Consider the following 17,732-nt stretch of genomic DNA (forward strand, 5'->3'; position numbering starts at 1 on the left):
TATGTATATTGCATAGGAATTAAAAGTATTTAATAGTAGTAACCTAAAATAGGCCAGAAATAGAGAATAATCGGATGAAAATAAACTTAAGTTTAATGTTGCTGCAATAGTATTGATAAAATTCACTTTCCAAACAGTTATATTCCAAAAACATCTTGCATCCTGCAGTTGCGTGTACCCTTTTTTTCTTATTTACTAAAATTTTCTTCAAACGATTTTTTCATTAAATTTTAATTTTAATGCAGTTAGCTGGATATAGTTATGTTTTAACAAAGTAATCGGTTAAAGATAAATCATAAATGACTGGAAATTGAAATATTCCAATAGTTTTAATATGATTTATTTTTAGTTTTAGTTACGACGGGTTGGCTGTGCACAAACACATAGATACGGAATGAAAATTTTGAGATAGTTAAAAATAAAAATAAATAAAACGATTTTTTTCATTTATCTCATCGAAAAATAAATTTTGTACATACAATTACAAATATACACAGATTATAATTAGTACAATTTATTCTTGCATGATCAAGTCTACAGAAAGTATTGAATGAACGGGGTTGGACTTTCAAACTGTTAACGTGCATGGTGCATAGCTGCACCGCCTGTACCCTCACCTTTTATTTTAGTTATTATAATATGGTCAGTATAGATAAACATCTATATTTACACTTTCGGTTTCAAAATTTGAACGGTAAATACATATTTTTTGGGTTGATTACTAGTATATTGGAAATCGGTTCAGTAATCAGTAAAATTTATTTTTCATTAATTACCTATTTATTATTACTGATTAAATATACTATTATTTTCAACCAATGCTATTACATGGGTACTTAAATAACTTAATTCAAATAGTAAAATTTTAATTTTAAATAGACATGCAAATATATCACGTATAAAATAAACCAATTATCTAAAAATTGACTGATTAATACATATGATATGAAGTATGGACATCACATATAGTCACATAGACAATTCGTGATTGTGAATGTCGTATCTCGTCCATCAACATTTTTGAGCGTCAGACTTAGTAATAATATTAAAATCTTGAATAATTGTTTGTACCATATTTTTTTAAAGCTTCCGTATTTTTTTTTACGTTTTCTCTAATAAGATTATTTGTCTTATTACTTATTATTCCTTACTTAAACAAATAATAACTTGTATAGTTATGCTCTATGGCCTATAGACTAAAATAAAATTTTTAAATAATTTCACGGCATCCTGGCTAGGAATCTCTGGCCTAGAGACTGTTAATAATTTTATTAGTGTTTTTCTTATGGCTATCAAATGTTTAAAGGATTACCAAAATGTAACCATAAACTTTAAAATGATTAATTAATCAATCTTATTTTATTTTAGAGAGGACAATTTTGACCGACGAAAATCACACAAGTATCGTGACAATAAATCACCTGAACGACAACACCGAAGACACAATTCAAATTCTGATGATGATCGTAGAAAAAGACCAAGGCATGATCGAAGAGATAACTCGAGACATCCAAGCAGCAATTTAGATTCTGATCACCAATGGGGGGGCACTAAAAACTCGTCTAGTGATAAGAAACCGGTAGTAAAAAAAGAAGAACCAAATTTTGAAACTACTGGCAAATTGGCAGAGGATACAAATACTTTTAATGGCGTTGTTATAAAGTATAGTGAGCCAGCAGAGGCGAGAAAACCTAAACGACGTTGGCGATTATACCCATTTAAAGGAGAAAAACAATTACCTGTATTACACATACACAGACAAAGTGGGTATTTACTTGGACGTGATCGCAAGGTGGCAGACATACCAATAGATCATCCATCGTGTTCAAAGCAGCATGCAGCTCTTCAATACAGGTTAATTTCAGCCAAAAAAGATGGGCGTCACGTCAGATGTATTCGGCCATATATTATTGATTTAGAATCAGCTAATGGCACATATGTTAATAACCAGCGTATAGATTCTAAAAAATATGTGGAATTGATGGAGAAAGACGTCATAAAGTTTGGGTTCAGCTCTAGGGAGTATGTGCTTTTACATGAACATAGCACGGATTCTGGAGATGATGATAGTCTTGCTGAAGACAATCCAAATGAGGAATCCAATGCAGATTGATTGCAAAATTTGTCTTTATGAATTAAGAAATTTTCTTATTTTTTAACTGTAAATAAAATCAATTTTGATACAAAAAAAATCAAACAAAGATCAACATTAAATTTCTTGTGTTTTAAATAATTTCCTTTGCACAATGAAATATATTTTTTTTTTTTTTTGAGTATAGAATACAATGAATATTTTTGTAAACCATTTCATGACCTGATAATAAAATAAGTTTTATTATACATTAAATAATGATACATATTTAATTTAATAACCTCATGTCTGTTAAGAACATCATTCTTCAACATTACAATTTTTTATACCTTATTTTAAAGTCTAAGAAATAAAATATGAATAGAACAAATTCTAATAATGGTTTAAAAAAGTTTTTGACTGGTCATTACCATAAAATAATAATATTTAATCGCTGTGTTAATAAGAAATAAGACTCTTGTTTTCTTGGTTATTACATAAAAATTAAAATGTTTTTGAATAATAAAAAATACTCAACCAGTATTTATAATAATTTAATAATCTTCAATAATAAACTTATTAGCTGTACTATAGAGAATTTCTTTAATAGTTTCCTGGCAGTCACAGTACTCTACCATCGGTCTTTTTATATTACTGTGAAGAAGTTTTAAATGAGAGTACAAGAACTGAATGTATTGGAGACCATCACATTCGTTTGCTTTAATTTCATCAATTATTTCATACAACTTAATTGATGATTTTTCTAATACGTGTGGATTGATGTCAGTTAATATTTTACATCTGTAAGGTAATAAAATAATTGAAAATAAAGTTGTATAATAGGTACATAAAGATGATTATTATTTCTTACGCAGATTGTGGTTGATTACATAATACATCATACATTGGCCAATTGCCTTCACAGGATGAACACTGGCAACGAAAACAATATTGGTTTTTAAGTATTTGATGTCTAGTTTCTTTTGGATGTGTAGCATACAATAATCCATAGTTATCAAAAAGCTAAAAATAAAAAAAATATTATTTTAGTAAGGTTAGGTTAACGTGTTTAGAGAAGTACCTATTAAAAATCAAACTTAAGTAGTTTCAAACTGATTATAGGCCTATAATTTTTACTAAGTTAATTTCAATTAAAATTGTACACACTATTTTGTTAACAATTTGTGTAATTTAATAGTAATTATATAATTATTACCTGTGAGTCTTTAGAAATAGGTTGAATAGCTGTGAGGACTATAGTTCCATTGTAGTTGTGTCGTACTACGTTAGGATCACAATGATGGTTTAACAAGCTCAATACTGGCATTAACAAAGAAGCAACTGGCATAAATTGATTTATATGCACAAGACTCCATGTCTTACGATTTGGTGGTTGTGTTATACCATGCGCATTAGAGGCAACTGCACATATTATATGAACTAATGATTGACCAACAGTACCTAGATGATGATCCGGTATTTGTAGACCCGCTAATTTCATAATTGAAACCATAACGGCAGCATAGCAATGTCTTAAAAATAGATCACTAACAGTTCTTTTAGTTTCATTTCCTTCTAATGTGTACACGGAATAAAATTGGTCAGATAAATATTTGCCATTATTAAAACCTCGCATCATTGGATCAGTAGTTTCAGCATTCAAAGTATGTACAGTAGCAATATACTTATCCAATCCTAAGTTGCAAACTGATTTTAAGAATATGTTAAGTGATAGATGTTCCATATGATCCATACTTGGCCAATTATTAAATGTTGAAAAAATAGAACATTCATATTTATGACCACTCTCATAAGATTGTATTCGGCAAGTTTCATTACAGTAGATTACCTATTTAACAGTTTACATATTTAATAATTATGTTGATTTTATAATTAATAAATAAGGCAATTCATATATATACAAGGCATATTCAGAAAGTAAGAGTACTGAGGCTCTCACGATCGCAGGGAATATTTTTTTACTATGTTCGCTACACTGCTGTATAGCTTTACTCCTCTTTTTTATAACAAGTTCAGTACGTTGAAAACTGTGGTCACAAGAATTTTTCTCGTGTAAAATGTTGATCGAGTCTGCCGCCAATTCCTTTAACCACTTCTCGACCGCCCCTTCACCTCCTCGTCAGTAGAAAATTTTTTTCCACCTGTGCTTCTTCAGGGAAGTGAACAAATGGTAATCTGAAAGTGCCAGGTTGGGGAATACGGAGGGCGGTTCAAAACATCCCATCCAAATGAGGCCAAAAATTGCTTCACGACATTAGCTGTGTGGGGTCTGGCGTTGTCGTGCAGCAGGCAGACTCCTCTTGTTAACAGACCTTTCCTTTTATTTTGAATAACTCTCCTTGATTTTTTTAGCGTTTCACAATACCTTGCTGCTTTAATGGTGTCCCCCTGATATAAATATTCAATCAATATGCCTTTGTGGTCCCAAAACACTGATTCCGTTATTTTTTTGACTGAAATGGTGATTTTGAACTTTTTAGTTGAGAGTGAACAATGGTGTGACACTAGTGTTCGGACTGTCTCTTGGTTTCAGGCGTATAGTGTGCAACCCAAGTTTCATCTCCAGTAATAATAGACTTGAGAAAATTATCACTCTCCAGTTTATAGCATTCCAAACAGGTAATGAATGACGGTGTGGATTTCGGATTTGATGGCAAACTCGATCGACATGTTTCACGAGAAAAATTCTTGTGACCACAGTTTTCAACATACTGAACTTGTTATGGTCTTGTGTGTTGTTATAAAGCAAAGGAGTAAAGCTATACAGCAGTATAGCAAACATAGTAAAAAAATATTCCCTGCGGTCGTGAGAGCTTCAGTACTCTTACTTTCTGGATATGCCTCGTATAAATATATTTTGAATCGTTTTAATTTAAATGTTTATTTTACTGTTTCCTATAAATGTATTTTTTTTTTACCAATTAAATTGTATTTTTTTAATATTAAACTAAATAAATGCTTTTAAACAATTTATTTATTTATAAAATTCAAGCATTAATAATTAACAAAAAAATGACCAGACAATGTTTTTTAAAAATAAAAATATAAAAGAAAATATAATATATATTTTACTTTGGTAATTATAAGATAAATGTAATAAATTCTTACCAATGTACATTTTAAACAAGGTATGCCACTCAAACAACGTTTAAAACAGTTCTGACAGTTATGTTCATAGGATTCTCGTCTTAGTACCCCTGCATAAGGTTTTTCAATAGCAAGGACATCTCCTGAAATATAATTAAAGATAATATTATAATTAGATTATTAATTTAATTATACTTATGGTTCTATTGATGAATGAAAAAATATAGAGATAAGTGAAAACACCATTTTATGTATCAAAATTTAAAATGCTTAGGAAAAAAAAACTATTAGATCTATTATTTTATACTTCATTATTCAATAATTCAATATTAAAAAAATGTATTTTTATTTCAATTACGAAATAGAAAATATAGAAAGGTATTTAAAAGTCTAACTTCAAAAATGATTCACCAACAAATATAATCAATATATGATATTAAAAATTAAGTACATGTATCTTAAATTTTTAACAATAGCTAATACTTTTTCAAATAATTTAAGTTGTTCTTTATTCAAACAAACTATGCTGTAGAGGTTGATTATATTATATTAACCTAACTGTTAGTTTACTATTATATATACCCATTTTACCTGGATTAATATCAGATGAAACAACCAAACATCTACCCATTGATTCGGAATACTTCATTTTGACAAATTTAGATAATGCTGGAATATTTTTGTTTGGACCTCCTAATAATTTAATTATATTTAGTTCATTATTTGTTTCTTTTTTATTTGTTTCTTTTAAAAGCTTTTTAATTTGCATTTCAATATTTTTTTTCTTTTCTTTAGACAGCAAGGCTTGCGATAAATGAGACAAAAATTCCTTAAAAAAAAAATTCCTAGTATTATTTTTCGTAATAATAGTGTCTGATACACTTACTTTAAATTTTAATTTAGCTTGTGATGTTTTCCCCATATGTTCAAGACATTTCACTTCTCTTTCATATAACTTGTAGGCCAGTTCAGTAGGATATTTTTTAGCTAAAGCTTGGTGAATGTCATGGATACAAGCCTCATATTCTTCTAAATAATAGAGTGCAGCTGAACGGTTTGCCAAAGCCAATACATAGTCTTGGCTATCAATTTTTGCAGTCATAACACTCTTATTGTACTCATAAAGAGCAGAGGTGTAGTCTCTGTTTTGAAATTTGACATTTGCGTCTGCTCTGATTTTACGAGCTTTTTCATTATTTTTGGGATTTGTCAATTTACACACTACAGGTAATTTTTCATATTTTTTAAGTAGATTATATGTATACAAGAATTTATCCCCAGCAGTAGGTAATTTTGCAAATGCAACATACACCTCACCCATGGTTCCATTTTTTTGGAAACAATCCGTATAAAATAAATCATTGGTATCACGGTTAAACATTTTCATGTCGAAATCACAAAACATGATGAATATAATTAAAACGCAAACACTATAAACAGTATACACTAGACGATAAATATCAATAATGGGTATTCAAAAACATTTAATAAATAATAAAAAATGTAATTAATATAATAGGTTAAAAACTTGTATAGAACACTGAAATCTGTGTAGCCGATAAGATGGTAATGAAATAGAATATGTAACGAATTCGAGACGTCCAAGTGCTTAACTATCACAATTTCACAAAGCAAACACCAATTATTTAGCGATTACACAAGTTACAATCGTCGAAAACTTGAACCAAGGCAAAATAAAATTATTGGTCATAGATTGTCACTTTAACGTAGAAACGCAACTTACTGTTTAAGTACTCTTGGCCGTTTAATAAACAATAATTCATTGTATTAAAGTGACCAGAGTCCTAACACTCCGAACTTCGGGGTTTGACTGGTTAAAGCAGTTGCCGCCAATTGGGCAACGCGCCATTGCCGCATGCCTGCATAGTGCAATGGACATAATATAGACGCTGCTACACTACACCCCTCCCAAAGCACGTGAAATAAATATAGAATACAGAATAAAAAAAACCATTTACATGAAACCTAAATTAGAATAATATGCCTAAAAGTACGTTTATATAAATAAAAATATCTATTTATGTCTTGTGATTTCGTTTAGTTTCCAGTGTAACCAACGCTTTTATTAAAGATTTATTCGAGACAGAAATTATGGAATATTAGGGTTACGTACCACCTAGATCCCGCGACAAGTAGATCCACGTACGTCAACTGGATCCCTTTTGACATTTGGAACCTCAAAGATATTTTAGATTCCATATTAACTATAATCTCCCACATCATTAAGATACCCAGATATCGGCGGTAATTTTAAAAACTTGTCTAAAAATATACTTAAATAACAATTTAAATTTTAAAAATATTATGAAGTATAAGTAAGTTACACGACGTTAGTAAAATCTCTAATTTCATTAATTATGATATTAGATTCGATGTTTTAAATAATAGTAACGTTTCATTATATTCTAATATACACGATATATGAATTATCGATTATGTTAATGTAGAATTTATGTATAATTTTTAAAAGAACTTGCTCAAATACTTATTTATTATAACAGGTAAGTACATTGAAACCTATAGTATACGGGTGACTTTACTTATTCACAAGCATTGTATGGCCACTTATTCCTTTAATGTTAAATTTATGTTGGACTTTCAAATTTTAGAGTTAACTTTGCATAAAGGCCATATTTTTAAATTCAAATACACAGAAGTTGTACATTGTTTAAGCTGTCATGTAACAGTATAGACTTATTTTTTCAAATGAGAAATAACCTTTTATTGCGAATAATTAAGCAAATTATTTTTCTGAAAATATTTATCAAACTACATCAACATAATAATCCTGAAAAATTGTTTTAAAAAAATTAAAAATAGAGGTAGTTACATAATTATGTAAGTAATATTTAATCTAGTAATAAAATATTGTAATTACAATAAAACAGTTTTTGCAAAGTATAAAATATTGATGAATTTATACTACCTAATCAACATACTTTTTAAATTAGCATAGCCCCCATATTTTATATACTATATACGGTAGAACATCGATTATTTGCATTAATTGGGATCGAGTGGGTGTGGATAATCAAATAAGCATTAAAATAAAGTTAAAAACTAATTTACTGTGTGTAAAATGTATACTTATAATATGATACATTAGCCTGAACCATAGGCCCATAGTAGATAATAAAATAATCTCGCATTTCATATAATATAAACACGACAAAACGAACATAGCTAATGATAAAACTAAATTAAATTAAACTAAAAATAAATTTGTACAACAATTTTGTGATGCGGATAATCGACGTTCCACTGTATTATCATGGATGGGCGGTGGTCTTATCCTTAATACACTACATAAGGTTAAATAACTTAAAAACTACTTGTTCAAATGTTAGTTTGGATACAACTTTGAATTTTCAAAAAAATCATCTATTTGACTATTTAACAATTATTTGGAATATCGAATATAGGATAGAAAACACTGACATCTGACGCATTGTTCGCAAATGTCGATGACAAAATTGTCACTAGCGCTATTGATATAAATATGTTTCTTAAATACAATGCTTGAATATTGAGCCCAATAGCTTTCAAAAGCAAACGGAGAGTGAATCTGCCTTCTACACATTAAACTATACACATAAATAATAGATAAGTGAAAATTTATCTATGATACAATTTAAAATAATAAATTAATAACACATTAATGATTAACATATTATAACAATAATCAAACAAATATAAACAGACAACAGTTATTCAGTTATACCTATTAACAGCTAAATCAAAGCTATAATGCTCAAATATGGCTGATGCTAATTTAATTATGTTTAAAATTTGAATACAATAGTATTTAACATAACTATACAAACTATACAAGAATATTGAATAAAATAAATATTGTATAAATTCAAAATTTTTAGTTAAGAACTATATACATGTATTTACAATGGTAGTTTTTCCTATGTATCATCTAAACATAATAATCACAGATAGATAAAATAGTCTTAACATTTATTGAATAATTCACGCAAAATATACGGTGAATTAAATTTACAAAATACAATACGGTTGTTAGTTGTCATTATAAATTGTTGAGTAGTGAAGAATTCAATAAGGCTGGGGGCTGGGATATATAAATGAAATCGATTTATTGGTATAAGTACAATAATATAATAATAATATAGGGTGATTCTTTTATTATGAAGCACTCATTCTTTCAAAAAGTATTCATGTTTTTGAAAACATTTTTTTACATAGTTTCAAGTTGTTGAAAAACCAACGTTTTTATTAAAAAATTATATTTTTAAATATTTTTTAGATTTTTTACTTTTTTGAATGACAACAGAGTTTTAATTTCATATTCCAAAGCAGAATATTTTTATACCTAAGAATCGAATTTAGGGAGAGTAGTCTTAAGTTTATCAATTATAAGTATTTTAAGTTTTGTTGTGCGGAGTAGAGTGGTACGGGATAACCTCACAAAATGTTTGTCCACTACCTCGCTTGCCTAAACTTTAAATACGTAAAACTCATAAACTACTCGCCCTAAATTCGATTTTTATGTATAAAAATATTCTGCTTTGGAATATGAAATTAAAACTCTACGTTGTCATTCAAAAAAGTAAAAAATCTAAAAAATATTTAAAAATATAATTTTTTAAATAAAACGTTGTTTTTTAACAACTTGAAACTATGTAAAAAATGCTTTTAAAAGCATTAATACTTTTTGAAATAATGAGTGTTGTTTGATAAAAGAATCATTCTGTATACGTTCAGTGTAGTAATTACAGGAGGGGCAAAGTGGGTGCTTGTCCATCCAACCTCCACTGAAAATTAACTTTTAAACAAAATTTAGTAATTTAAAAAAACTGTATATTAAAGTTGTATAAGAAGTTGTTTAGTATTGTTCTATATTGTATCAATGTATTATATTATATTGTATTATTGTATTATTTTCATTTACTGAAATTAATTACTAATTACTACCTATATGGCTATATACTTGTGTATTTGACGTTATATAATCCATAATTATTATGAACAATTTTGAAATTTTGCCCCTCCCCAAACTAAAATTCCTAGCTACGCCACTGTATACGTTTATAAAAATAAAGGGAATATACGTTTTTTTATATTTTTAATAAGTAAATTAACAACTTATCAAGAAATTAATTCAATTTTCAAGGATTTTGACCCATTTATCAATTTTCGCTATTAAAAAACACTAATAAAGCACGCAAATATAATTGCCTATAAAGAGCTCAAAATGAATTACAATTATTTGAAAATTATACCATTTATAGAAAAAAAGGTAATATAAATACTTAGTAAGATATTTAAATTTTACGGCTATTCATCGACTTTTGTTGAAAACCGGTTAGCGTAAAAGATTAAGAACATAATGATTTTAGAGGAATTGTAGCCTATGGTTAATTAAATCCAAATGTGTACAATCACATATTCACATGCAAACATTTGTATTTTATTACAAGACACAAATACCGACATAACCAATGCGTCAGTAAATTAGTAAAATATGAAATTTCAAATTTACATGAAGTAAAAATAAAATCATTAATAAAATACACAATAATTAGTAAATAAAAATATGTGTAAATTCAATGTTTTAAGTAAAGTAATAGATACATACAATATTTCTGGCAACATTAAACTTGACCCACTATTGTTAGTGTCTTTGTAAAATAAGAACTAATATAATAACTACTTGGAGTCTTTTTATAATAAGTCAAAGAATATTTTTTTTTCAAAACTATTTCATTGTGATACTTTATAAAATGTTAATATTTCTCGTTTCTTGATATAAATAATTATTTAATTGGTATTTAATAAAAAAATGTATACAAGGAAACTATAAGATAAGAATAACAGTGTTAGGTAATTTTCCACACCACCTTTATTATTAAACGACGGACAATAACATTGTCCGTATTGTTTAATAACTTTATGAGGTATTACACGAGGCGCGTTTTTTTTATTGTGGTGTCCCCAGTAGGCCTAATCCACATCGTAAGCGAGAACGCATCATATGCAGGGGCGTAGTTAGGTAGGGGCTTTGAGTTACGTCAATCATTAATGTTTTCACAACAAATGTGTGCCATAGAGTCATAAAATACTATAGTATTTATATAACATGGTGTTCTATGGTATTAAAAGTTTCACCATTGCGAGGCGTAGAAGTTTTTTAGTTTTTTTTTTACTGGGGGGGAGAGGCAGCAAAATATGTGTTGCCCTTATCCTAAAATTCCTAAATACGCCACTGATCATGTGAATGCATTCAAATAATAAAAAAAATATACAATAACTTAAACTATGTAGATTCTAATAATACTTAATAATTTTTTTCAATAAGGAATCCTAGGAATAAAAATATGATTTTCGGTAATGTGTATAATATGTGTGTTGCCGGCCGGCGATAGTCAATGTGTTGGATGAGTGAATGAGAGATGAGCGTTGACGCGTAAGGGGACAACTAAATAAAAATTATTATAATATACTAATATAATAACTTAACCTAACCTATACTATAAAACAAACACATCCTGGCAACACTTGATATTAAGATGAGCTTCTTATTGATGCTGCTAATCTTCCTCCGGGTTGAAACGAAGCTGAGTGCTGACACATTTCCCATCAGCTTTGTGGCAAATTCTTCTTCACTAATAAATATTATATAAAGTATACTGTACCTACTACGATTCTAAAAATTATAATATAATACAAATAAATCCTTTCGACACTTAATATTAAGATGAGCTTCTTTTTGCTGCTGCCAGACGTCCTCCATGTAGAAATACAGCCGATACATTTTCCATCAACTTTGTGACAAATTCTTCTTCACTAATAAATATAAATATTATATATTTATATAAAGTATACTGTACCTACTATGATTCTAAAAATTATTATATAATACAAACAAATCCTTTTGACAGTTGATTATCAGTTGAATTTCTTTTTGCTGCTGCCAGACGTCCTCCATGTAGAAATACAGCCGACACATTTTCCATCAACTTTGTGACAAATTCTTCTTCACTAATAAATATTATGTATAGTACACTGTACCTACTACTATTCTAAAAATTATAATGTAATACAAACAAATCCTTTCGACAGTTGATATTAAGATGAGCTTCTTATTGATGCTGCCAGTCTTCCTCCGGGTTGAAACGAAGCCGAGTGCCGACACATTTTCCATCAGCTCAATGACAAATTCATCGTCGGTGAGTAGTCCATGATCCAGCTAAATGTTTGGTTCCTATAAAACTACAAACTAATGTGCAGATTAAATGCAATAGAAAAAACAATTTTAATATTTCAGAAATATGTGTTGGTGTTCTTTTATTTTTGAATTTAAATTAATTTTAAATTTTATATTCATGATTTATCAGTTAAAAATGTAAAAAAGAACTAAGAAGATTATAGTATATTGCAGTTTAACTTTCTGTTCGGTGGCCACCTTTTAAATTCCTCACTCTCTTTTATAAGAAGGTTAAACAGCACAATAACTATAAAAAATATAAATTTAAACATACACAAAGATGAACTAGCTATGTAATAAGAAAAAAAATTGGTAATTTATCAACGTATTATTGATATAAAAAGAACACCTAAAACCGTAGTACAGTATATTATCTGAAAAAAAACCATAAAAATTAAGTATAATTTAAGTGAGTATTCATAATATACTGTAATACTGTTCAAAAAATTATAGTATTAAACAAACACAGCCTTGCGACACTTGTTATTCAGATGATCTTTTTATTGATGCTGCCAATCGTCCTCCGGGTTGAAATTATACAAGAATATACCGTAATTATTTCAGTTTTGTTGTTTTTCCGATATTATGGCAAGATCTGAAATTTTTTGTTTTATTTTACTATTTACCACCCAAAGTACTAAATAGATCATATTTGCTACAAGAATTCATGACAAACAGAAAATAAACTACATAATTGTAAAATCATTATACATTTTTCGCTACGTCCAGGATCTAAGGTGTACTTAACGACTTATTTTATTTTTGGCAATTTCATCATTAATGCGTGGTCGGTAACCTTTTTGAATTCTCAGGCAACATTCACAAATTAAAAACAGTTTTCAGACCAGATAAAAATAAAAATTGTATATTCTTAAATTATTTACTCTGAAAATAAATATTATCTGGAACTTTAAAATAATAAAATATAAATAAAAAAAATGTCAGTGTTTTAGAATTTAAAACGGGTCGTATGGACAATAACCCGGCTGGTTGCCGACCACTTCATTGGACTGGATAATCGGAAATAAAATATAGGCTGTCATCGGGCCATCGGGGTAAAAGCTTGTAGAAGTCAATAAACATTTATTTTATGTATAAATAGTAAATTTATTACTACCCCAAAATTATAGGACAATTAACCTACGTAAGTATCCTTCGACGCTTTTCGGCGAAATCAAGCTGTGCCATATTAAAGTTCAAACGTGCACCGTCACCGAAGAAACAGCTAGTTTATTTCTTCATTTGTTTTCTTTACACTTTGGAATGGAATTATTGAAATATTTTTTGAAAATGAGAGTACTTGTCATGTACTGAAGGCTGTTGTTTGGCGACTGTTCAATAAAATTATTAGAATTGTTAATCGTCTCCTACAAATGACAACGATTGTCGTTTGCCATGGATGATAAATATTATAATAATGTTTTTTTTATAGAACTCTTTGTGATTTTATAGGATTTATTATTACATTTCAGCTGATGTCTTGCATACGAAACTTTTGGTATCTACTTAATTTCATACGTAAAATCATAATAATTGTATATTAATCTGAATTTTTTTTAAATTATAATTTTATATCATTTATTAACGGTTTTATACGGTTTGGCTGAACTAAATGATTAATAATATTAAAAAGTTTAATCATTAAACTGATATTACATACTAAATAGTTAATAGATTATGATCTATTATATATTATAAAGAAGGACTTACAAAATTAATAAAATTAATTATTCACATTCAACTTGATATACACATATAGTCACATATCATTTCTGTTTCGGTACCGTCCTGTTTAGGAAAAATACATACTAATACTATTTTTACTAATTTTAAAATTAATCGATAAGTTCTAATTAATATATATATATATAATAAATCCATTTATTTATGGTATTATGCTATGTTTTTTACTATTCTATATTAAGTGTATAGTCAAAATATTTGGAAAATTATAATATATAAAAGAAATGCAAACTTTAACATTTTTTAAAATTATCAAATAACTATAGTAATTTGTTTTTAAATTACTACAAAAAACAATAATCGGTTGAGGAAAAATAGTTATCACAGAAATATGAAATGAATATCTAATCATGTCATAAAAATTCAAAATTCAGACAATTATAAAATATTAATGTGTCTTTTCGGAAAACTTTTTATTTTTGTTAGGGATATAAAAAACTTACATTAGTCGGGTACTCGGCCAGTTAAAAATGAAAAATGCTATTTATATAATTAATATAAATATAAATTATTATAAAAATGGGTATAGTAATATACTAATATGACGATTATGTATTTTATGCATTGCGCGTTGGGGAATAAAATATGCATACGTATATGTCACCCGGCGTGAATAGTAGAATAAAATATGTGCTTAGGTCGATTACATCGTCCGGGTAGCCGATTGTTCAAATAAATGAATATATTTTATTTTAAGTTTAAAATATAAATTTAATCCTAAAAAAGAATAAGGAAAAAACTTACGTAATCGTCGACTGTTCCCGGGAAACCGAGTTGTGTCAATCTTCAGTCTATACGTAGTGGTGCACCGCTGCCGAAGAAACTTCAAATTGTCTTCATATCGATCTTCATCGTGATTCTAAATGAGAATAAAAATACATTTTATGAAAATAAACAACACGAAATGAAAACGAGAGTACTTGTCATGTACCTCAGTACTGTTCATTAAGACTATTATAGAATTGTTAATCGTCTCCGACGAATGTCGTCGATTGTCGTATCCCACGGATGACGAATATTATAATATGATAAATCTAAATAGAACCTCTTTGTGATATTATACCATCTATTTTTCTATTTTAGCTGTTTGACATACGTAAAATTGAAACATATAAACTAAACCAAATCTTTACATTGTAAAGTATTAATATTTTATTCTAATGAAGATGATTACAAATTATTTAATTTAATCTATGAAAATAGTGAACTAAATAAAAATAATCATATTATTAAGTATTTAAAAAAAAAAATTATGATTAATATCGTTATGTTTTAAATTATTATTATTGTGTCTGAAGACACCTATCATAATAGAAAAAAATTCATACATTTCGTTTATTGTGGTTTCTTGTAACAAATAGTACCTAGTCACTAGTCAATGCTTTGGGGGGATCAATTTACTTTTTAAACTTAAAATACCCGGATGATGTAATCGATGTAGACGCATATTTTATTAATTGATTTATAAATTATAAAATACTGATCTTCAAACCGTCGTAATATAAGTTTCAGGTGAGCATTTCATTTTTTTTTTTTGCATTAAAAAAACTAATGAGAATTCTTATAGAACATTTTAAAATTGTAAATATAAAAAAGAAATATTTATATGAATACTAATGAAAAAAATGTGAACATTTTAAAAATTTGTATCAATGAAAAAATAAAGAACATTGTATGTATATAGCTTGAAATATTTTTAAAATAATAACATGAATAAGAAATACTCTCATAAAAAATTAGTTAAAACTTTAAGTTATCGGTGTTTAAGATTATTTGTTTTTAAACTATATAGTATATAGTGTATAACACAATATAAAAATCGTTTTACAAGAATAAGTTTATTTTTGGAATGAAAAATTAATACTCAATAAGTCAAAAAATATTGAATTTCATAATGTAGACAGTTGGTAAAATTTTCAACATTCTATGATTAGCATTTTTGAATTAAAACTTAGTAAATGAATTAATTTTGTCGAAATTATGCAAGTATATAGTGTAATGATTCCAGTTTTTCCGATATTATGACAAGATCTGAACTTTTTTATTTTATTTTACTATTAATCACCCAAAGTAATAAATATATCATATTTGCTACAAGAATTCATAATAGATAGAAAAAAAATCAATTTGATTTTAAAATCAATATACATTCATTTCTACGTCCAGGATCCAAGGTATAATTGACGAATTAATTTTATTCTTGGCTATTTTTTAACTTTAACCTTTTAGAACTCCCATGCCATATTCACAAATTAAAAACAGTTTGCGGACCAGAAAAAAATTGTATTTTCTTAAATCATTTACTCTGAAAATAAATATTATCTAGAACTTTAAAATAATAAAATATTTAAAAAAATATTTCATTGTTTAAGAATTTATAACGGGTCGTATACAATAACCCGCCAGTTGCCGACCAACTGCATTTGACGATCGGAAATAAAATATAGGTCTAAGTAATCGGGGTGGCAGCTTGTACAAATCATTATTTAAAATATAAAAATTAAATTTATTACTACTCTAAAATTATAGGAAAATTAACCTACGCAAGTATCCTTCGACGCTTTTCGGCGAAATCAAGCTGTGCCATATTAAAGTTCAAACGTGCACTGTCACCGAAGAAACAGCTAGTTTATTTCTTAATTCGTCTTCTTTACGCTTCGGCATGGAATTATTGAAATATTTTATGAAAATGAGAGTACTTGTCATGTACTAAAGGCTGTTGTTTGGCGACTGTTCAATAAAATTATTAGAATTGTTAATCGTCTCCTACAAATGACGACGATTTTCGTTTGCCATGGATGATAAGTATTATAATAATGTTTTTTTTATAGAACTCTTTGTGATTTTATAGGATTTATTATTATATTTCAGTGGTCTTGCATCCGAAACTTTTGGTATCTAATTAATTTCATACATAAAATCATAATAATTGTATATTATCCTGAATTATTTTAAAATCATAATTTTATCATTTCAATATTTGTTTGGTAAAATTTCTCAACAAAAAATAAGACCATCTTCGACCAGCATATTTTTACATTGTACACAATACATTAATGCATTTATTATGTATGTCGTCAATTGTCGTATACTCGTATGCCACGGATGACGAATATTATAATATGATAAATCTATATAGAACTCTTTGTCATATTATACGATCTATTTTTCTATTTTAGCTGTTAGACATACGTAAAATTGAAATATATAAACTAGACCAAATCTTTATAGATATTGCAAAGTGTTAATATTTTATTCTAATGAAGATGATTACAAATTATTTTATTTAATCTATGAAAATAGTGAACACTAAATAAAAATAATTAAATTATTAAGTATTTAAAAAAAGAATTATGATTAATATCGTTATGTTTCTAAGTTATTATTTCTGCATAATTTTGGTTCTAATTACGCGTAGTGTTTTAACTTAATCTTACATACCTATTACATTAGATCCAATTACCTCTGTCTGTAGATATTGTGTCTGAAGACACCTATCACAATAGAAAAAAAATTCATACATTTCGTTTATTATGATTTTTTGTAACAAATAGT

The 17,732-nt window shown here is 27.6% G+C and overlaps 2 protein-coding genes across 2 annotated transcripts; one reads left to right on the forward strand and one right to left on the reverse strand.

Annotated features, from left to right (window-relative positions):
* The first annotated feature begins 945 nt into the window (after positions 1–945).
* LOC113552437 (smad nuclear-interacting protein 1) lies at positions 946–2,113 on the forward strand. The gene is made up of 2 exons (XM_026955318.1): positions 946–950; positions 1,369–2,113. Exons 1-2 carry the CDS (start codon positions 946–948, stop codon positions 2,111–2,113), a joined length of 750 nt encoding a protein of 249 aa, XP_026811119.1.
* A 416-nt stretch (positions 2,114–2,529) lies between these two features.
* Positions 2,530–7,013, reverse strand: LOC113551607 (SET and MYND domain-containing protein 4-like). Its single transcript, XM_026953953.1, has 6 exons — positions 6,066–7,013; positions 5,771–6,008; positions 5,201–5,322; positions 3,288–3,920; positions 2,943–3,094; positions 2,530–2,872 (listed from the first exon to the last, which is right to left on the reverse strand). The coding sequence occupies exons 1-6, from the start codon at positions 6,582–6,584 to the stop codon at positions 2,626–2,628; spliced, it is 1,911 nt and encodes a 636-aa protein (XP_026809754.1). The 5' UTR covers positions 6,585–7,013; the 3' UTR covers positions 2,530–2,625.
* Positions 7,014–17,732: the final 10,719 nt, after the last annotated feature.

The sequence above is a fragment of the Rhopalosiphum maidis genome, chromosome 2 (genome assembly GCF_003676215.2).
Source record: "Rhopalosiphum maidis isolate BTI-1 chromosome 2, ASM367621v3, whole genome shotgun sequence".
In the NCBI taxonomy this organism is placed as follows: domain Eukaryota; kingdom Metazoa; phylum Arthropoda; class Insecta; order Hemiptera; family Aphididae; genus Rhopalosiphum; species Rhopalosiphum maidis.